The sequence below is a fragment of the Aulonocara sp. 'chitande type north' Nkhata Bay genome, linkage group LG17, assembly GCF_057382095.1.
Source record: "Aulonocara sp. 'chitande type north' Nkhata Bay isolate Kocher_YH1m ecotype deep benthic linkage group LG17, A_spYH_male_GT1.1, whole genome shotgun sequence".
NCBI lineage: Eukaryota > Metazoa > Chordata > Actinopteri > Cichliformes > Cichlidae > Aulonocara > Aulonocara sp. 'chitande type north' Nkhata Bay.
Window position 1 is genome coordinate 40655214 of NC_141360.1, and position 22924 is coordinate 40678137.

The window sequence follows — 22924 nt, forward strand, 5'->3', positions numbered from 1 at the left end:
AACATTACATTTTTAAATCAGCACATAAAGCAGGGGCTGCACCAGAGACCTCACGGTTCTGCTCACAGCACAGACTGTTGTGTTGCCCGAACCATTAACATCGTCTCCGTTCACTGAACCGGCACGAACGACGTCAAGAGCGTGAAAGCGAAGCTGCTAAACGGCGTTCAGCCATCTTTATTTCATCTGCACCTGCGCTGTTCCTGCTGCGACAGGCCAAAAGGTCCACGCAGCCTCCCGGGTTATTGATCGGCCTCCGCCAATAACTGTCCCTCCCTACAGCCGCATTTCCTCAATAGATGGTCAATGCATCACGAGCATTATGAGCCGGCCTGCTGCTTGTCCTTTTAACCCTGCGGCCTGCGATGACCGTCACGTGAACTTTACTCGAACCCTTGCAGCGGGTCACGCAGCGGTCAAGGATCGGACACACGGGGAGGGGGGGACAACAGTACTTAATGACTTTATTAATAATATGATTTGAACATAAAAATAACATTAAAATAACATGTTTCGTCCTCGTTGACAACTTGCATCATACGGCCACATGGTGGCGTTGTAATGCCAAGCTTGTTATTTTCCTTTTTTGTTTTTTCAAAAATACCAAAATTGTTCTTCAGCCATCCAGTTCATTTGTTCTTCCCGCCATTCGTCGCTTCGACCTCGTACATGGATTCAGACGCCGCCCTCCCCCCTCCCTCGCCCCGCCCCTTTAAAAGAAAAATAATCAAACCCTTTATAAATACAGGCAACCCTGCCCCCTTGTCACAGACACATTATGACAACCACTGACACAGGAAACACCCCGTCTGCACATGCCCCTCCCTCCCGCCCCGCCCACCTCCACACATTATCAATGAACCATTTTCTCTGTTTTTTTTTTGTTTGTTTTGCTGCTTTTTCCTCATCCTCTAAAGATCCACACAGTAGATAATCTACCTTTGCTGTATTAAACACATATTATATATAATATAGACTCAGCTGAAATGCTCCACTCTCACAGCCCTGTGCACAGAGTTGCAAAGGGAAGGGACAGCTGGGGGGTTTCTCCCATCTATCTCCCATTCCCTTCTATAATGTTCCTCAACATTAACGATAATCACTCAGGCTTGTCATCTTTACTGCTTGCTGCAAGTTGCAGTTCATTAAAGCACATCTTCTGAGACAGATATTAATATTTAAGACAGTTTTCAGTGTTTTATGCAGATCCAAGCCAGAGAGGGGTTCAAACATTTAAACAAATAACAAACCAGGAAAAATGAATAGCACTTTAACTTCCAGAGCATCTCCTCCCACTTTGCAACTCTTGTTTCTCTATGTTGTGTTTCCTCAGGCTCAAGTTGTCCTAACGTAATAAAATGAAGATGACAGTCTACGTTTGGGCGCGCACATTTACGAACGTGCAGAAAACCCAAACTGGACACGACAGAAAAACAAACCGTTTTTCTTCTGCTGAACCAAAGTGTGGACTCCTCACGTCCCGCCTTGTGGTCCAGTTATTTGTACTCGGGGCAGAGGGTGAAAGTTTAGCTCATCCAGCAGTTTTGTTTTGTTTGTTTTTCACCCGCCCGCCCAAACACGTGCTTCTCGGTGTTCAGCTGTCATCAGAATCATGATACAAAACAAAAAAACTAATTTTTACAGGGAACATCCCCAACATCTTATGCCTAAAACAGATCGACAGGCATGTTTGTGAATAATAGCGAGAACACATGCCAAAATAAAAGACAATTAAATAAGAAACAAATGGTTGGCAAACAAAACAAACTCAATTCATATTGTATTGCATGTAAATATTGTATAAAATCCTTAAAAATACAGTTTAGGTAACTACTTAAGTACTGAAGTCATCACAGCCAAAAGTGCAGAGGTCCATAAATAAAACGTTGACTGTGGGTACATAGTGGGGCTTCTCCCACTTAACTCACTGTCTCCGCCACGACCACAAGGGACCGAATGAGCACCCGGTCAAAGGTCAGAGTTCATGAACTAGGACTTCCAAGTTCCCACATCGGTGCACAGAGGACAGAGAGGAAAGTTGTTCGTTGGAAATTCTCTCCCATCACTGACAAACACGCAGGCAAGATGCACTATCGTCACTCACACGGCTGCAAAATTCACTCTCGGGCCTGAAGTTCTGCTGACAGAGGCACACCTCGGGAAAAATGAAGGTGGCGCAGAGGGAGGAAGAAGGGAGGGGTGGGAGGGGGGGCTACTGCAGGGCACATGAGGCGGCGTTGATGCCGGTTTTGATTTTGAGACATCGTCCGTGTTCGTGAGGCGTCTACGGTAAGGGCAGAGGGAGTGCGGCGCCGAGCCAGGCAGGCAACAGAAGGAGAGAGCGAAGTATTAAAGCTATCGGAACGTCAGGGCAGAAGCACAGGAAAAGGAAAAAGCGAGGAAGGAGATCAGTGGGCTGGTGTCTGAGAGAGCGTGAAGCCTAAAGGGGGCCACAAAAACCAACATCGAGGCCCCAAATAAGTCCAGAACTCGTGCTCAGTCCTGACTCGTTTGGGCCTCACAAAACTGGCTCCTGAATGTGTCGAGCAGACGTTTGTTCAGATTACGCAACAGGAAGCTACTCACGATCGAGAGTAGTGTCATTAATGTTCGATAAAACTGAAGATCCCGTTAGGGGGAACTTCTGCAGCAGCGTTATAGATATATAGAGCATAGACAGAGTCTGAGAAAACAAGTAAACGATATACAGTAAATACAAAGACTGTAAAGAGAAAACAATCAAACACTAGGAGCTAAAGAGTAGATATTACAGTGGACTCTATTACACAGAGTGAAGAAAGCGACATTTGTGCTTCTCTGGTGTGTTATGATCTTTTTACAGTACGGTTTGATGCAAAGAAAACTATTGCATACAAATGATTGGCCTTTAGTCCACCGCAGGAGGAGAAGGCGGAGCTTCTCCGACCTGGTGGGATGGTGTCTGTTAAATGCGGTCACACTAAACACGCCAGGATAGTTTTTGCCAATTCAATTAGAGTTAAATTGTTCAAATCACTGTGCAAAGTACTCTCAACCACACAAAAGCTCATCGTCGTTTACAGCAGTCGACCTCCATCATTCAACACCATTTCAGTGCGTCGACGTGCTTTCCGATGAACTTTTAAAGCGGGCGTTACTGATGATTGTCACTTCTGACTTTGTTCAAGTACTCTGTTGACTAGGTCCTGATCATTAATGCATAAATCACCACGGCTAGCACGCTTACCGGAGCTGAAGTAGGCTCACAAACACCAAAGATCTGGCTCGAAGCACCGCAGAGCAACGGGGAAGAAAATGAAAACCGCTCAACATAAACTTACATTATAATTAGATCAGATTATTGAAAGCCTTTAATATCAATATTGGCTTTAAAATAAACAAACTAAATACAGTCTAGTCTCTAATATCACTACCTCTGGGATAAACTATTTTTTAACATGTCTTAAATGTTTGAGATGTTGAGCGCATAAAGCCAATATGTTGATCACCATCATTTTTAAAGAGAATGAGCCACGCAGCGTACAGTCACTGATCCGATTAGTTAGAAGAAGCCAGCTTTGTGAGACCATCAGTCCGATTCCTGATGTAAAGACCAGCGTCTTTATTTTCTTGCATTCACATCTATTAGCGATGCCGTTCAAGTGCCTGGCGACTTGATATCGGACGCTTGGCTGTTAGCTGGTACGCTTAACGCTGCTTGAAGGAGGAGCCTATTGAACAGCACGCACTGGAAGGAACTACCACGCGTTAAAACACCTAATTCCAAAACTGGCCAACAAAATCTTGGCCGCCTTCTGAAAATTCCCAGAGGGCTCGATGAGTGGAAATCGATAAAAAGGGGCGACAGCCTACAGAGACACTGGAGAGAAGCAGGGATGGAAGCTATTAGGAAAATACTGGATAGTCAGGCATTCCAATTAATACTAGTTTCCCCAAGGGGAGGAGGGGGCTGGGGTGGGGTTCAATCTGTGTGGGCATGCCTAACAGAGTGCACCCCCTCCCCACTCACACACACATATACACACTGCAAGTCGCAGGAAAAAGGCACTAGAGTGGGGCTGTTTCTAGCCGTAGAAAAGTAAAAGCGATATACATTCATAGCTCACAGGTTTCTGGGAATAAATACACAAAATGCACTTGTAGAAAAATAAAATGTAAAAAAGCGTGGCCCCTATTTTATTTTATTTTTTAATTTTTGGAATCAGGGAGACAAGTATGGCTACTTTTTCACGGCTTTTTAAACCCCCCCTCCCCCCATTTCTCCCCACCTTACTGTGCCCGACCCAACGCTTAAAAGGCAATTCAGGAGTGACCCTCCGCTGCTCCGGCTGCGAGCAGTCGAGCCCTTTCATGCACGCCGATATGGGAAGAAGGGAGGAGGTGGACGAGGGGGGGGTGAAGTGGAGGGATGGAGCGAAGGGAGGGGTCGCTGTTGGTAGGAGGTCAAGGCTCAGCTTTCAGTGCGAGGAAGGAGAGGGGGAACTGAGGAGAACGCTTTCAGATGTTCAGACGACAGAAAGCTCAGTCACGCACACATACAGCACACGTCTCAGTGTCTTCATGTACAGTGTTCAAAGCTGGAAGGACCCGGGAGGCAAACATGTGCGTGAATCTCGGTACCGCTTTGCTTTAAAGCCTCACGCTGAGCATTCGCGAGCACTGCAAATACTCAACAACTGGTTTATAACACACTATAATTACATATGAGGTTTCACACCCGCTGTTCAGATAGACGATGAGTATAATTCATTAAGAAAATGCCATGAACGGGACTATGTTACTCTGAAACGCATTTCTATTTTAAAAAAAGTGAAATATAACAGTGGTTGTCTAGTGTATGATCCTTTTCTCCTACAGGACGCCGCCTTTGTTAGTAGCTTAGAGTCGGGACTAAAAGGCTTTCTGGCTTTTATTTACAGGAGTTTCTAAGACGCGTGCGCCATCTTTTACTGCCACAGAGGGGAATGAATGAACTCAAGTGAAAGACCAGTCCCCAAATCTTTACTGCAGAGACCCAAACCGGGCTTAGAAAAACAAGTGGCAAAGAGCTGTCACACGTAATGAGCACAATTATCAGACCGGACCTCTCCGGTGCGCAGCGTTCTTCTAAAACGTTCTCGTCGTGTCAGATCGCGTGCAAACAGAGCAGCTAACGCTCTGGTGCGTCCGCCGCGACTGAGCCGGCATCACACCTGCAACCCTTGCCCAAACCACGTTAGTAGTATTTTCAGTAAGTGAATCTTTTACTGCTCTGAGTAACGTGTGAGAGGAAAACAAGAGAAGAAGAAAATGAAAGCTCGTCATTTTGCTCCTAAAACTGCTTCATGCATGAAAACCTCTTAAAACAAGAAGAACTAAAAGTCTTTATGGGCTTTAACTCCTAAACTCTGATCAATATGATAACACGAGGAAACACGCATCTGCTTACAACTACATTATAGTGTGTCACAATCCATTTGTTTGAGGTTTATGTGCCTATTAATGTTAAACAGGTGGCTAATAAAGTAAAGTGCTACCTTAATTCTTTATATGTTGGTGTATGCTCGGGGGAAGAATCAAACTGGCTGTTTGTGTTCAAGCAAACAGAGAGAAGTCAGTGACCACAAAGACAACATCTCCCCTTAAACCTCAGCAGTGCTCGGACACACACACACACACACACACACACACACACACCTCAAGAGTATGTCGAGAGAGAAATGAGCTCCAGCTGACAACGGGGGTGGGGGGGAAGAATCGGAGTGTTCTGCCGAGTAAGGAGTGTGCATGTAGAGGAGGAAGAGGAGGAGGGGGAAGTATTAGGTTTGCAGAGGCGGGAGCAATGAGGGTGCAGGAGGGTGGAGGAGGGGTTGTGGGGTGAATTCCACACCACTGCACGGACTCGAGACGAGAGATGGGTAGTGAAAATCCTGACTGCAGACGGAGTTCTGCCGCTCCGGCGTCTCCTTCCACGCCTCCCGCTGCTGCTCCTCCAGTTCTCTCCCCGGCGTCGAGCGTAGGTGGTGGAGTTGTGTCTTCGTGTGTGCTTGTTCGAAGGTTCAGTCAGTCCCACGAAAGAGCTGCGACAGATCCAGCTACCCGTCTCCTCTCGAAAGAGCAGACGCAGCGACGAGGCCGCCTCCGCCATCCGCGGGCCGGCTTCCACTTCCTGTCACGTGGTCGCCTCCAGGTAGCTCTGTAGTTTGCGGACGGTGGACTCGTCCAGTGAAAAGAGGTCAAAGTCAAAGGTGGTGTTGGTCACATTGAAATGGCCCGTCTCCTCGATCAGGTTGACGATCTGAGAGAGAGGAAGATCAGTTAACGTCACGGCAACCGTTAGCACTGTACGCTCACAGAATCAGAGCATCACAGGGTGATTTAGCTTTGGCACGAACACACACCTGCTGCAGGACGTTACGCTCCCTTAATGCCATCAGTCTGCGGTGGAGGTCCACCAGTTCTTCTGTGTAGGCCTGCTCCATGGGACAGGAGGGAAAAGAGGAGAGAATAAAGTCCAAGGAGTTTAAAAATAATAATAATGATAATAAAGTGTTTAAGAGTCTTCCTACTCTGTCAGCACAAAATTGTGACTCTAGAGAGATTTTTCTTCTACATCGGGGAGATAAAGGACACATGCATGACATACACGAGACGAACATCTGGGAAAACTGGGAACTCCAAACTGATTCAGAGACTAGACGCATCAGTTCTGTCGTTATCAACCGATCAGTATGTTCCATCTTAGCTTTGTGGTAATCGATCCCAGCAGGAGGTAACAGCAGGAACAAAGAATCTCTTCTGCTTTTAGACGTTTAGTCTAAATGAGGTGCTGATGGGGGTTCAGTCACCACCTCAGCCAATAAATCTTCACGGGGGAATCTATAAAGGGTCGCATGTGTTCTCCAGATTTTGGGGGCTTTTAAATGCAGCATTTGCAGGTTTTAGACTCTCATACTTCACGGAGCAACATCTGGAAGATCTGGTCCCAAATCTTCAGCGGTGTAAGAAGCACAAAGATACAGCAGCCGGGGCAATAAATAAATAACTACCATCATGAGAAAAACACGAGTCTGATCAACATCGTGAAGTTAGTAACTCAAAGAGACAAAAACAATAATCTGTTGGTGCTGGACATGGATTTCTCTTTGACTGACACCATAACATGTTTAGAGGGACTGAAGTTTTGGACTCTTCCAACAAAATAAAGATCAGTTTACCAAACGCTACTTAAACATGACTTTAATCAACGAAGAAAGAAGAAAGATGTGTTTATAGGTTCAAAGGCCAGAGTCAGTCTGCATAGCTGGATGAATTTACTGGTCATTACTGCATCTTGAATCCATTAATGTGGCCCCCGAACGCTGTCTGAAAGCCTCGTGTGTGTGTGAGGTTTAGGCATAAAAAGTTTGATTTACCCTTCCTACCTTGTCGTATCCCTTCTTCATCACCTTCTCCGAGCGAAACGAGGAATCTGGGCTTTTTCGGACAGACACCTGCAGTTCAGAGACAACAGAAAAATGTAAAAGATGGTAAGAGAGGGGGGGGGGCATACTGATAGAGAGGCAGTGATGAGACCACCTGCAAAAAAGGAGCAGGAATGCAAGTGCGAGCCAGGTGAATGGCTACAGACCGCTTTAAGCATCACCCTTAAACACACGGCCTGAATTATGGTCTACATCTATACTAAACTCACACATACAGAATGAAATCCCCAGAAAAGCAATAAACTCACAGCTTGTACTGCAAACCGCTCGTCCCACAGTGAGTGCGAACCAAACACACGACACAAGTAATGAGATTATTCTAATGAGACGACTCGTTAATAAAGTGTGCAGCAGAGTGAGGTCTGTGACTCACTTTGTTATTGGAGGAGCTGTGTTTCTGTGGGGGCGGGGCGGGGTCTCGACTGGGGCGGTGGGAGCCGTCGCTGCTGTCGCTCTCGCTGTCCAGGCTGAGTCTGACAGGGGTACAGGGCGAGGTCAGAGGTCAATGACATGCACACAGGCCTCGCACTGTCCATTGTAAGCAGAGTTAACCCTCGAGTAGAATTTGCCTTCTAACAACAAGAGAAAGTTAGGTGGGCAGACAGGTCTAGATATGACAGCCTGTTATTAGACTACGGTAACGCTTTTTGCACATGTAGCTACTCAGCACAACTATAAAAAGGGAAAAATGATCAGTTAATACGCTCCAACTTTGACTTGTTTGATGCATATTGTGCAGCTTATATTCTCCCGTAGACACAGTGCATATTCACCGCTTTATTTCTCCTTTTTTTACAGGATAAAAATACTTTAAAAAGCATTAAAAAGCCCAAAACATTAGTATTTGTTTAATGGAATTGAAACATCAAGCATTAACATACATACCATGACTTTCCCACTAGCGTGTCATACATGTAAGCTGACTGATAATGACTTCTTCACTGATGTGCATGTTTCTGTCACTAATTTCTGTGTAGGAAAGCGTGACAGTGCAAAGAGTGGATGTGTTTTGGGGGACTGACCGAGAGTCGCGGTTAGGCGGGTTGGTTTTGATGGGCGTTTCTTCCTCTGAGGTGGAGTCATCATCATCGGACTCTTCAGACTGGATCTCCTCCACCATGGATCGCAGGGGGCCTGAGCGACGAGTCACACAAACCATCATCTTCCATCATTCTCAGCACCCAAAATTTGTATAAGGTCTAAATTTGCTCATTAAATGAAATAATCGTATCTAATGAAATTCTATTTTTATGTGAAATGGGTCGTAGTTGACAGAACCGTACCTTGTCCTTGTTTCTGTCCCGGCTCAAAGTCAGAGTCTGAACTGGAATCTGAACTGGAGCTTTGAGTGGAAGGACTGGAGGGAACCGACGGCTGTAAAGAGAAGGAGGAGAGATCAACGAGTCCATGGAGAGACAACAACGACACTCATGGGACCGAGTATCAGATGGGCTCACGATGTAATGATGCATTGTTTTTTCTTTTAAAATGGACGGGTAAGACCTCAGTCTGTTCAAGAGAAACTAACGAATTTTTCACATCAAACATTTTCCCGTTTCAAAGCTTGACTGAAGCGACCGTCTCGTCCTCCTACCTCTGATTTTGACGATGCTTCATCCTCTGAATTCGACTCTTCTGAGTCTTGTAGTTTCTTGGCCTCTTTCAGTTCCTGCGTGTCGTTTTTGCTTGGGAACCAGCGACCCTTCTCCTTCGGAGGCTTCTTCTCAGCGTACGACTGGTTTGCTGCGGACGAGGACGATACACGGGGGGAGGTTCCTGTGAAGGCCCCGCTGCCGGTGGGCCCCTTCGGCCCCTCGGAGCTGGCCTTCTTCTGCTTCTTAGCGCTCGGTTTGGGAGACTCCACCGTGGACGGTCGTTTCCCCGGTGCTTTGGGCTCCGGCGGCCCTCCGCCACCTCCTCCCCCGCCTCCTCCGCCGCTACCGGCCCCCCCTCCTTTCGGAGACATTCCCTCCATCTTTGAGTCCTTCAGTGTGATTTTAGGCTCCTTGAAGGCCGCCTTGGGGAGGACCTTTACTTCATCTTTCACTTTGATGTCTGACGGCTTTTTTGAAGACGAGGAAGAGGAAGGATCGCGGCCAGGCTTGCTGCTTCCGTCTCTATCGTTGTCTCCTTTTGAAGCAGCTTTGCTCTCAGAGTCCTTGCGTGGCCGCTCTCGGTGCTCCTTGGTTAACTTGTGTGGTTTGGGTCCTTTGCTGCTGCCTCCACTTCCTTCTTTGCTGGGTTCCTAGAGAGAGAAACAACATCATCATCATCGACTCTTCTCCTCGACCATTTGGCTCAAACCGCCACAAACAGAATATCAGCTCAGCTGCCTCGAGTACAAACGCACCGTGTCCTCCCAAGATTCCCAAATCAAGCCTTTCCAGTCTGGCATGTAATCACATTACATGTGACTGTCTCAGTAATTAGTAAACAGAATAACATCTGCCTAACAGCTGTATGAAGTTCACCATCGCTCAGAGCTGAATGAGGACATCCTCAGTTCCAGTCCCAGCATCTTGGTCTTTAATAGGCTCGAGATCTTAGCTGATTCTATTAGCTAGTTATAACTGTTAATAAGCAAGGCTATGTGGAGCTGCTGCTGATGGGAATGTCGTTAGCGTCGCTGGAATCCGATTAGCGTGAAACGCACTGAAACGTATTGATGGTGCTGGACAAATGTGATACGTGATTTGTCGCAGCAGACGAAGCGTACGGAAAATCAACGATGGCTCCGTTTCTAGTGAGCTTCGGAAACAACATTAGCCGCCGCCCCCCACAACCTCCAACATTTCCAGGTTTGACTCGTGCAGCTCTGGACCACCTTTAGCAGGGTTTCTACTTGTTTAGGTTGCTCCCTGCAAGACCAATTGCAGATGGCGTTACCGTTGACGTCACACTTTTACACCGTACAGCAGTCTTCAGTAGAAGACTGTCGTGCACTGCAAAATCCTAACAATTCTCAGACCAAGTTTATTAATAATTTTATAGAGTAGGAAGCAAAGTATGAAGAGAGAGGAGGTGAGAGACACAGGTCTCAACAACCTCAACAGTGCTGCGTATCGTCAGGTGCTGCTGAAATACTTAGTGGGCACTGGGCGCGCCAAGCAGAGCGAGTTCATGGGATCATTGGTCAAGCCATCGGTTTTAAGGTGATAATTTTCAGGTTTCTTTCAAACTTCTGACCCCACATAAGTTCATCACTACTGAGTGGTGAAGGAAAAACCAGTCCGAGTGCAACAAGCTGACATTTCTGTCTGATCTCAACAAATAACCGAAAAGGTGTATAAGTGACTCTGACCAGCAGATACTAACCAATTCCTGAGTTTGTGCCAAACGTGAATAATTTTCCTCAAAGAGCTGCTGAGACATCGGTCGTGAGAATGGGGCAGAAAAACACATCGTCAACCCCGAAGCATATTTCCTCAGCCACAGCTGTCACTGGCACGGAGGCATAAAAATGCAAATGTGCAAACAAACGCGCCACAGAGTCACCAGAGCGGCTTTTAATAGAGCTCTGGCAGGCAGCGCCCACTTATCAGCAAACAGTTTTACAGCTTTTTCAAAGTGACACTATTAAAGTTGATGCACACATTAGAGCTTTTATCATACTGTTAAAAAACTGGAGAAAAAGTGCGTCTTCGGAGACTTCCTGCGCCGAGTTTTTCCGTGTCAGCAGATGGACACAGCTGGATGAAACCATTCCAGCTCGAGCTGGTGCTCAGCAAACATCCACTCATGCCACGATAATCATGGGACTGATGAAACGTGCATTTCTATGTCGAAATAAAGACGGACATTCGTTTGCACGCGTGCCACAATGGTGAGGCTTTAACAAATGACTGCGTACGAGAAGAACACAGGGGCCTGTTATCGCTTTATCAGCTCCTTATTTTGTCAAGAGAGAAGGAATAGACTTAGAAAGACAATCTCCTGCCCCACTTTTAAGAAAGACCGTACCAGGTCAGTTCTGTGCTGGCCTGTGAGCTGGCAGAGTAAACGTAAAGGGATCAGTTTCCCGTTTTCTTCTGATATCCCTCCTTTCCTGGCAGGCTGAGTAATTCTGCATACAGATGCTCAAAAACAGCTGGTAGTGATTAGAAGTCTGAGTCAGGCTGTTTTGAAGGCTGATTTAATGATTTTGTTAATGTCTTTTACCCAGACAGTGTGTGTGTTTTTAGAAAATGCAATCGTTGGAGTTGACCAATAAAGCCGATTATAAATTTAAGATGAATGAGAGAGGTGCAAAGAGAAAATAAAACGGTCTAGCGGGATCATTTCTTCACCAACCTTTGACACGTGAGAGGTCTTGGTCTTCTTGGGGTCTGAGAAGGCAGAGAGGGGGATGGTGGGGAGCATGGGGTAGTCTGGGCTTGGCCTTGACATGGCCTCCGCCCCCTCGGGGACCACCAACACCTGAAATTCAAAAAAAGAGGCTTTAATAGGTGCAAGCTCTGAGAACTGAAGCAAAACACATGTTCATTTTCCCCGATAGATTTATAAGTGGGCTTTATACGTGAGTTTGGAAAGAAAATCAAACCGAATCAGTATAAAAGATAAGAAATGTATCATAGATGAATTTTATTTTATGTGCAAATAAAAATGTATTAAAGCATATACTGAGGAAGACGCGCTGCAGCAGCCGAGATACAGAAACAGCGAAAAGCAAAGCTGATAAAGACTGTCCTCACTTCCTGCAGCTCAAGTTTGATCAATTTCCAATGAACTGAGTGTTCATAGTGTGCAGCACCTTAAATGTACAGCTACTCTGGGCTCGGAGGTTAATGGCTACTACAGCATTTACACATCCACACCATGGAGTTACATTAACCTCCTAGGACAGGGGTGTCCAACTCCAGGCCTCGAGGGCCAGGGTCCTGCAGGTTTTAGATCTCACCCTGGGTCGACACACCTGAATCACATGATTAGTTCATTATCAGGCCTCTGGAGAACTTCAAGACATGTGGAGGAGGTCATTTAGACATTTAAATCAGCTGTGTTGGATCAAGGACACATCTAAAACCTGCAGGACTCCGGCCCTTGAGGCCTGGAGTTTGACACCACTGTCCTAGGACACAATTTTAAATATGCAGAAACAAAAATCAGGTAAGTAAATAAAAAATAATCATGTAATTCTTTGTTTTTACATCCATCAGGTCTCAATCAGCCCAAACAGCAAAAAGAAATTAAAAATGCTATGAAAGAGTTCGGTTCTTAGGAGGTTAAAATGAATCTCTGACGTGAGGTCACCTAAACAGGATCACATTATTCAGCCAAATTAAAGATATTTTTAAACTGTATAAAAATCCCTTCATTAGCCAAAGGGGGAAACAGCAGGGACATAAGAGTCAAAAGCTATTTGATCAGTAACACTGCAGCATTTTCAAATTATAGAATTGATTTAAATAATGTAACAACGTAACAATTTACAGCATATGTGGATTATTTAAGTTTACACAAGGTTTTGATAAAAGTCACACTTTCTTATTTATCAGCCGCAGTGCTGACTAAACCGATTCAGCGTCCTCGTGTTCACACAATCCCCTATTTAGCGTTCGGGCAAAGGAGTGTGTAACATCCCAGCAGCTCCCGATCTCTCTCACACACACACGCACAAAAAGAGCACAAAGAAGAAGAAACATACTTTTCAAAGTGAAATCTCAGGGTTTAATTCCTTCTAAGACCCCTTTTTAAAGTAAATCAATGCTTTTTAAGACTTTAAGTGATCTCCTCAATGCGGGTTATCTGCGGCTCTTAAAGGATTAAAATGGGAGTCGAGAACAGGAAAAAAAACACTTCGAGCCAACTCCTCCCACGTTAACGCTAAAATACAGTGTGCCGCACTCGCTACTATTAGCGTCTGATATTCACTTTGATCAGCCATTTAGCTCTCAGTCAGTCAGCCTGGCTACGAGCCAAAGTGTCAGGCAGCCTCACCCCTCCAGCTTTGATCAGCTTTCTCCTGAATTCTTTGGTGGGGTTGTTGAAGGTGAGCTTCTCACAGCGCAGGTGGTTGACTGGTGGGTTGCCCTCCAAGTTAAGGAAAAGGTCGTAGTTGAAACACACTTTTTTGGGCTCCTCCTGAACAGGGAGAAGAATGAAGGTTTTAAAAGTCCTTACACAGCACGTGTGGCACTCAGTCATAGACGTTTCACAACGCACAATAAAAGCTGAATGACTGCACCGTCAACCCGGAAAGTCAACAGAACAGAGACAATGCTGGAGCTGGAGCACTGATAAGAAACATTCCTGAGGGAAGCTGTACAGCGGCGGAGCGGAGCGACACAGGCACATGCATTAGGTCACTCTTCAAAGACTTTATAAATAAAGTTTTTTAAGTAACCGCGATGATGGCTTAATGGTAGCTAATATTTACTTTCCTCTTCACTTTCCTTCAAGTCTTTTCTGGATCATCCTGACAGATTCGTCTCATTGTTTACAGAAGCTACTCGCACTTAAAAGGAGGATGTTGCAATTTTGGAAGCAGTTGAAAGGTTTAACATTACAAAGGACTACAGAAGATGATGGCACACTAATGTGCACAGGCCCTGTATCGTAATGCAAGCAGAGCGGTTCCTCCATCGTTCTTCTCAATGGCTGACATAAAGATGCCGGTGCTGTGACTAATAGAAACAACTGTTTCCACACCAGACGAGCCTTTCACTAACACAGGACTGCATACGAGCATTTCTCCTAAAGTGAAACGGATCCTATAACACGGCTTACCACAGGAGCGCACTCTGCTGCAACATCACTTTAAGGTGCTACAGATTTGAATCATTTAACATTCAGGTAATCGCATTACTTTAAAGTACAAGAGTAAGATATCTGCCCTTATGTCAAATTAAAAACCGACAGTTTCGAGTTACTATATCACAAATGGAGCCACAACAAACGCGATTCAATGCACCAGATGTCAGCACACCTTTCATTACTCTAGTTACTTTTTGCCTGCCTTTAAAGACATCGTTGCTTTTCCCTGTAAAATATTTTAAAAGTGTCAGCTAGCACACTCGGGTACTCTGAGAGCAGGCTCTGCATCGCCATCGGGGATATTCCTTCTTACGAGCTCCTGGAGGCCGAGAGTCATCCAGCCAGTGTTTTGGTACGTCTGCAGCAAATAATAATACCATCCATAAACGTCACCTTCCTAACGCCTTTGCACTTGTGCAGTCACCTGTAATCACACGCCCAGCCCACGCTTCAGTCAGAGTGCACACACTGTGGTTCTAGATATGACCGAACAAATTTATCTAGTGCTCCAAATATTCCCCGCATCTCTCTTCATGCAAAGGCTATTTTGGCAGTTTTTATGACATGTTGTTTATATGCAGGTCTTTTGCAAGTCGGATCTGTGCAAACTCTCAGAGCACCCATGATGCCATTTTAAGAGGACAGCCACCACAAATCTGATCTGATTAGCTGTCCTGAGGCTCTTTAATAGAACTATTGATTAAAAGCTTTCATCTCATGATGACTTCAAATCCTCCAGCAACACTTTGTCATGTGGAGCCATGATCTAGACGTGCAGAAAGACACGGCTAACAAGTCCAGAATGGCTCATCTTATAATCACGCGTGTGCAGCCGATCTAAGTGGAAATCACAGGCGTACTTAACTTAGTTTAATAAACTACAGGTTTGATAATTGCTTGCCAGTAATCACTGGTTACTCAGCTTTGGGGGGCTCTGCTTCCAGTCTAATCTTTCTAACGTCTACCTTAGATTTTCCATAAGAGGATAGAAAGTAGCCCAGCCTTTAATTAGTCAATTATGTGATCATTGAGAGCTGATACTTCTGATTTATAGTGTACATATTTTTCCACCAGAGGTTCTGAACCATCACTGCCTTTATACGGCCACAAGTAATTGCATTACTCCTGGTTTAGACGGTAACTTGATTACGTTCACATCAAGTAAAAGGGAAACCCAGTTTTCTCTATCAAGTTAAGGAGTTAACCAGATTAACATGAGTATTGCTGGAAAAGCCTGATTTCTCCTTATATGCTGCATTCCTGTGAGAGTGTAAAGGCAGCCTTAAGTCCCATTCAGACTGAGATGCATCTCTAAGGGAGGTGATTGTGTCGTTATTTGCAGCGGTCAGTGATTTTTTTACCTCCCCCCCAGTTTTCCTGCAGATCTCTGCAGAGCATCACAGATTTTTCTCTCTGCTTTTTCCTGTTTTAACCATTTTAGCTCAGCCACGTGTAAAAATGAACTTTTAGAAAAACTAACATTTTCTAATGCATTCAGGTATTCTCACCTTGTTCTTGAAGTAAACCTCAATAGGCATGAGGAAACCTGCGTAGCCCGACTCCTCCACTTTGTACGGAGGCTCCTTGCATACTGCAGAGAGACAAATATGTTTTTTAACCCCCAATAAAGAAAATAAATAATCCACCGACTGTAACAAACTCTGTCGAGGTCACAATATGCCCGGATATTTTCACATTACTTAATTTAAAGGGATGCAAAAACAAAACGGCGGCACAAACTAGTGAGAAGCATGCTTTTATTCTGATAGGATTGTGTGTTTTTAGCATTAAATGATAGTGGACTCATAATTGGCGTAAAGAGAAAATTACAACAATATTCCTACTGGGCTGTCACAGCGGTACAGTTTATCTTTGTGCTGCCTGCCCTCACTCTGACCTCCAACAAACAACCTCATTTCAACATTTAGAAATCTGATCAATTTCTCACGTGTCATATGTAACAGGAAGAAATGTGTCATCTGTATAAAATCACAAAAAGGAGTGAAAAACAAAACTGTTTCCCTCTCAAAGATTCGGTGCCTTTTCTTTTAAATCACCGGCTGTTTTCACTGTGTGGGATTTTAAAATAAACTGGCAGAGAATGAAAATGTGTGGTTGTGTGAATGTTTACATGTCGTTATTGCTCTGTCCTACCTCTCTTGGGTTTGGGGAAGCTCTCGTGCAGGCGGAAGACAACCTTCTCTACAAAGTGCTGGATGTCACCAGTCTCTGGGCCTCGGACAAACACCATCCAGTCGTGGGTGAAGCCTTCTGATGTCACCTTCTTCCTTAGCTGAGCTCGGTGGCCCAACTCTAGTTTTACCTGCACAGTGCACTGAAAAGAGACAGAGTACTTTAAATACCAAGAATGAAGGCGTTCAATTCAGTTTTATTTACACAGCGCCAAATCACAACAACAGTCGCCTCAAGGCGCTTTATATTGTACAGTAGATCCTACAATAATAGATACAAAGAAAAACCCAACAATCATGTGACCACCTATGAGCAAGCACTTTGGCGACAGTGGGAAGGAAAAACTCCCTTTTAACAGGAAGAAACCTCCGGCAGAACCAGGTTCAGGGAGGGGCGGAGCCATCTGCTGTGATTGGTTTGGGTGAGAGAAGGAAGACGGGATAAAGGACAGGCTGTGGCATGGGAGCAAAACCATAATTTCAGGTATTGTAAAAAAAAAACAAAACACAGATTTAAGAGATTGAGAAACTCATACTGACATTTTGTCACGTAGAAGTGAGAAAAGCACAGAAAATTAATCCCTTGAGATTTTTATGGGACGAAAGCAACCTGAACTTTACTGGCTTCTGCCTACATTTCCAGGCAATACTGTCACTCAGGTCAGTTTTTATTCATCAGCCAAAGTCAAGGGGCTTTAAATCTATACAACACAGGACACAGACAGGATAAACCTCCTAGTTTGCAACCAACTAATAATCAGCACTTTATTTTCTATGCAACTTTCTTGTTTTCGGTTTTCGGAGTCAGCGAAAAGGTGAAAAAATAAATACATAAACGCTGAGTAGACATTTTCCATTGTCTTGTTAGAGGACTAACCATCTTTTGATTTGGACCTAACTCATTTAAGAAGCTTGTTAAATGTCATCTGTGCTGGAAAAGTGAGGCCAACTCAAATAATATCTGTCCGTCCATCCATATTTCTTAACCGCTGTCCAGTACGCCCTCGACAGTCTATTGCAGAGATAACAGACTCATAATCACACTTACATCTATTTCAGAATCACTGATTAACCAATCATGCATGTCTTTGGACTACGCAGGCACACGGGTACATGCTCCACACAGAAAGACCCCCAGCCGGCCGGGGGTTCAAACTCAGGAAGTGACAGCATTAAATGCACCACTATGTGACCCACAAATTAAAATTAATTTTAAAACAAATCTGCGGTAGTTTATCTGTTCTTATGAAGAAAGATCTGAGGATGAAAGGAACGCCCTTCTTTGCATTAGATCTGAGGCAGGGGGTTTCTAAGGATTGATATCACAGATTTATGATAAAGGAGAAGGTGCTTTTGGCAGCACCTTTATTTCTGAACGTATCACCACAGAGAGACATCTGCATGTGTGATTGGGCCTGATTTACACCGAATGACCTTCCTGATCCAGTCCTCCCATTTATCCAGGCTTGGGACAGGCACTAAGGTCGTGACCCCTGAGGCTGGGTTTGTGTAGCCTCCCAGACTCAAACCACACTTTTTTTTTTTTTCACATGCAAGGTGAATGTGCTAACTGCTAAACTGCTCGATTAATGATTAAGAAGAAGAAAACAAAAACAGCTCACACAGTTTTAAGTTGGTTTGACATACTCAGATTTTTTTGCCTTTAACATCATTCAGTACTAGCTTACACTAAAGTACCCTGCTAGCAAATAAAGAGGAAATAAATACTAATGGAATAGTTCATTCATTTTTATATTTTACTAACAAATAGTTTAATAGCTTAATAAAACTCAGCATCACTGAACACAGCAAAGATTTTCAGTCAGTTTAACAACTACCGCCAGACTTTGTCGGCCATCTCTCCTCTGTGCTGTTCCCATGTTTCTGTAACATCATAATGAATCTCTGGGTTTCCGACACTTGGCTAAACAACAGCTTTTGCTTTGGGCCTGAAAACATTGCATCCAACTGCAAAACCATTAAATACGATTAAAACTGGAAATCTTTCATTTTTGGGGCGATGACGTCACCGTGACCTTTAAACAAACCCACTTACCTTTACTTCAGTTGTTTTATAGAGTCGGCTATTAATCATAACAACTGTCTACAGATTTTAAGTCAATTATCAACTGCATTACAATCGATAATGACTGTAAGTCAAAGCCCCGTGCTATTGGCTGCATCCCGGTCCCTGGCAGTGACAAATTACAGCAGCAAAGACACCTTCCAAGCTGAGGTAGCTTATGAAATAAACATAAGCAAAGCCAGTTGTAAGATTAATCCACGGAGCAATTATTCATTGGGTCGCGATTCCACCTTGAACAAAACCTCTGAATCTCTCGAGTGTTAGGACTCGACACTCGAGTGGAAAGGGGCCGGACAGAAACAAAGCCGGACTCATGCAGGGACGCTCCCAGTGGAATGGGAGTGATTAGGTGCCCGAGCAGAACAATCTCAAAAGGTTTGTCCAGAAGAGGGTCGCGTTGTTGGGCCACAACTGTCTGCCAAGAACAATGACAGCAGCGGGCCACGCAAGTGACACAGCGCTGGTGGAGATAGAGCGCAGGAGGGGAAGCGAGGGGTGGAGGCGGGCGGGGGACAGAAAGGCACTTTATGTCCAGGGGAGGACTGAAGAATGTGGGGATTTGGCCCCTGCACCGAGGAGCTCGTGAGCTGGGACCGAGCGGGGGGATTAGAGGGGACAGGATTGAGATGAGCTGGTCTGGCACTCCCCAGCACGAACGCACACAAACACGCACACACAAACAGGCATGCACATACACCTCCCCGCCTGGCGCTCTGCCCGGCCATTCTGTGGCAGTAATGCCCTTAAACTCCAGACTCCACCACACCCACAGCGAGCTGCCATGGACTCCCTCCAATCATCAGTGCCCCCCCTCCCCCCGAGGAGCTGGTTTAAAAAAAAAAATTTTAAAAAAAAATCAGGGTTGTGATAAGCAAACATAAAAATCAGGATGACAACGAGCCAAAGAGGAAGATGCTGATTGTGCTTCAGAAACACACAAAAAAGAATGAGCGCTAAGTGATTTCAGTAACAGGTAAAGTTTAAAAACATTTAAATATAAATAAAAACTAAAACAAGGGAATTTGAGGATTTCTTCATTCTCTGATATTATGATTGATCCTTTAGCAAAATGAAGAATCAGAGGAAAAAATCTCTTCTCACAATTTTTAAGCAGAAAAAAATTGACAGAAAAAAAGCAATTGGCTCCAGGAGTGTGTGCAATATAATAATAATGAAACGAATTAAGAGAACGAGACAGAGAACCCCGTCCCGAGGTAAGCAGTTAATTAGCTGATAGTCAGAAAATGAGTGCAAGTTTTTGATGACTAAAAAGATCAATCAAAACATTTTCGAGTCCATATCAATATTCTCCCGTTTCACCTTCTGAATTGAGAAATATTTTCTCATTTGTTTTGACAATAAACTGAATATTTTTGTGGGGTGATGGCTGAACATTGCAAGTCATCTGACACCGCTACCTTGATTATTAGACTGGATCATTTTCAGACTCATCATTTAAGAAAACAATCGGCCGATTTATTGATAACGCCGTAACACGATGAAACAAGAAGTGTACTCTTCCATTAAACACATTTTGTTGGTGCAGTTGCAGGAAAGTTTACAATTAACATCTATTTTTATTATCAGTTAGTTTATAGATTTATTTTCTTCAGTTGTTAATTGATAAATTAAGCTAATCTCTGTCGTCTACACATTTCCAAATCTAAGGTGACATATTCAGATGTTCCTCTCTATGAGCAGTCCCAAACCAAATCAGAAGCAACGAAAATTTCACCACAACATTCAAGATGATTTTGAATATACAAAAAAAGAAGGAAAAAATTCCTCTAATATTTAAACAGTTTAAACTTTATGACAACAAGAAGCCAGAATTATGAAGACACGAAATGAACTCAACACTGGTGCAGATACACAGGAACCAGAGTGTCAAACAGTTTAGTTCTACTAAAATAAGCTGGGCAAACAGGCGTGTGGAGACACAGTTATTCAGCTAACTTCCATCAAAGCCAAAGCATGGGATAAAAAAAATAAATAACACAAAGCCACCGATATTGAAATGATGCGTGCATGCCCCCTCTCTCTTTCACTCACACAGTGCTTCAATTGAGGGGAAATACAAATTTTGGCAGACACACTGGCTCCCATGAAAACAATGAACTCCCAGCTGCCATGTAAATAACACCCCTCATGACCGTGTTAATCTCTTCCAGCAAATGAACGATTAAAATAAAAGTCAGAAAGTTTGCCTGAAAGGGGACGAACAAGCGCGCGACACCAGTTGTCTTGTGGGGATGCTGAACTCTTTCCCCGTACCGCACAATCTACGAGATAACGTGGATAGAGGTGAAACAGTTACTTGTACTGGAAAATGGTCAATCCCTGGGAGCCACAGGGGAGTCACAAATAGCCTATCTGCAGCACCCAAAGAAAACAAGTGAGCATTGGAAATAGGGTGTGCGAACGAGCGTGTGAGGATTATGAAAAGCTGCACGACCACTCATCCTGTCATCTCAACTGCAGCGTTCATGCCACAAAGATCAGAGCACGAGAGAAGAGAAAAAAAGAGGCTCCTTTGCTGTCCACACAGAAAGCTGTATGACTAATCAAGCTGCTATCCCGCTGCTAATGTCATGATGTTGGACTATGCAATAAATTGAATTCCCCATTTTTAGTCTAAACTTGATCCTTCTCTGAGTCTGAAAGAGCAATTTAAACCTAATGAGATCTAGTCCAACAACCTTGCAAATATATCTCAGTGTTCTGAAGTGCATTTGGATCAGTGAGGCCAGACATACTCACTACAAACACTTTTAGGAACAAAGCAACTCCGTTCAATGGGAACACACTACAAAATGACATCGGTGTGCCCTTGATCAAGGTAGAATTTGAATGTGTACACATGAAATGCCAGTGCGTGTGATATTTGTGTAAAGTGTTTGGAAAAGCTATTTGCAAATCTTGCCTATGTAACAAAGGTAACATGCGTAGCACAAGTACAGCTAGAGAAAGCATTTAACTTGTAGCAGGAGACTTCCTCTGGATGCACTAAAACTTCAAAGGGGCCAAAGCTGAGCGGAGACCCGTTCCAAGAAAGTGGCTGAGCCACTTTCCATGGGTGTGTGTGGCCTAGCCATCTGAAATAAGTCCTGAATAGCCTCGGGCATTTTGAGAGTAACCCATTCAGCAGCATCTACTTTACAGTTAGCAGATATGTAATTTGGTTTAGCCCCTTTTCTGTTTCTGTGAAATAAATTAGGTACCTTTTTATGGTGTCATAAATTTTAACTGCGCAAATTTATATGTGGATTGCACAAAATGTCGAGGCACGACACTGCAAGATCACAAAGTTCACAGACCAGCCTTTAAAATTATGTTTTATACTGAGGATTCTCTGCTTTATAATAAGCAGCAAATCTTTACTGGACTCAACATTTGCCACACACGGAGCCTGTCAGTTTTTCACCATGCCACACGAAGGTGATGACCATTAAACATTAACCAAGTGCTGGCAAATAATGCAGACACTGCATGATGTACGCAGATTGCTGGTTTTATTTGCTTTGTATGTTAAGGTTTCAGGCCGCTGGCACTGGAGACAACACCCGCCTCTCCAGGTTTCTCTCTCCCGGCGCCTTGTAGCGACTCCTTAGCTTTTAGCCAACGGCCGACACTGTCCTCATAGGTAGATTAGCTTAGCTCGGCGGTACAAAACCTCGACTTGAGACTGGTCTTCGTGCTGTTTAATGTTGTGCATGTGCTGTTTAAAGCCAGCAAAGCAGTAGCTGTAGCTCTCTTTGTGTGCCTGGCTGTGGCTAGAGCTATGCAGCGGTACTGACTGAATGGTGTAGTAGACTGAGCTCAGCTAGCGGTAAATACCGATGTATGAGTGCCCAGCTAGCATAGCTCCAGAGCCAAACAACTACGAGTTCATTAGCAGCAGGAGCATTTTTTTCTTCTGGCTAGCAGAACAGAGGATTCATTCCTGACCAGCCAGCGCTTAGCCTGCTGCCATTTACAGCCTGAAAAGTTCATATAGCATCGGGAGACACAAAAGCCACTCTACCTGGTTCTCCATGTTTCTCTGGCCTCAGTGAATGATGGATATATTTACAGCGGCGTTAGTGGAGCTTCTACCCAGCCTCGTCTACTCATTGTGTGTCTATCCTTCTGCCCAAAGCGGAAGGCAGACGGCTCCCTCCCCTCGCAGACGGCATCTGGCAGGCTACCAAAACAGAAAGCTCTCTCAGCCAATAGGAGAACGGCAAATGGAAGCGCTCTTGAAAGGAGCCAACCAGCGATCGCCAAAGGCGGGCCAGTCCCCGAGCTGCAAATACAATTAAAGCATTTTCTGGTGGTTCTCTGGAGTGACAGCGAGCTTGTCCCAATGGCTACAGCTCTGTTTCAATTGTAAAATGCACAGCATGCTAATTGATTAATCGGGGTTCGATCGTATTGGGTTTCAGATTTTA

General features: G+C 44.5%; 1 protein-coding gene across 2 annotated transcripts; it reads right to left on the minus strand.

Annotated features, from left to right (window-relative positions):
- Positions 1 to 844: 844 nt before the first annotated feature.
- On the minus strand, positions 845 to 22657 carry mllt1a (MLLT1 super elongation complex subunit a). Of its 2 annotated transcripts, none has more exons than XM_086269074.1 (12): positions 22519 to 22657; positions 16371 to 16551; positions 15725 to 15807; positions 13401 to 13544; positions 11754 to 11879; positions 9058 to 9708; positions 8747 to 8837; positions 8486 to 8597; positions 7837 to 7936; positions 7404 to 7472; positions 6381 to 6452; positions 845 to 6277 (listed from the first exon to the last, which is right to left on the minus strand). In XM_086269074.1, exons 1-12 carry the CDS (start codon positions 22528 to 22530, stop codon positions 6152 to 6154), a joined length of 1767 nt encoding a protein of 588 aa, XP_086125200.1. In that variant the 5' UTR covers positions 22531 to 22657; the 3' UTR covers positions 845 to 6151. The 2 variants fall into 2 exon arrangements, with proteins under 2 accessions (XP_086125200.1, XP_086125199.1); XM_086269073.1 differs by having other exon boundaries at positions 7395 to 7472.
- Positions 22658 to 22924: the final 267 nt, after the last annotated feature.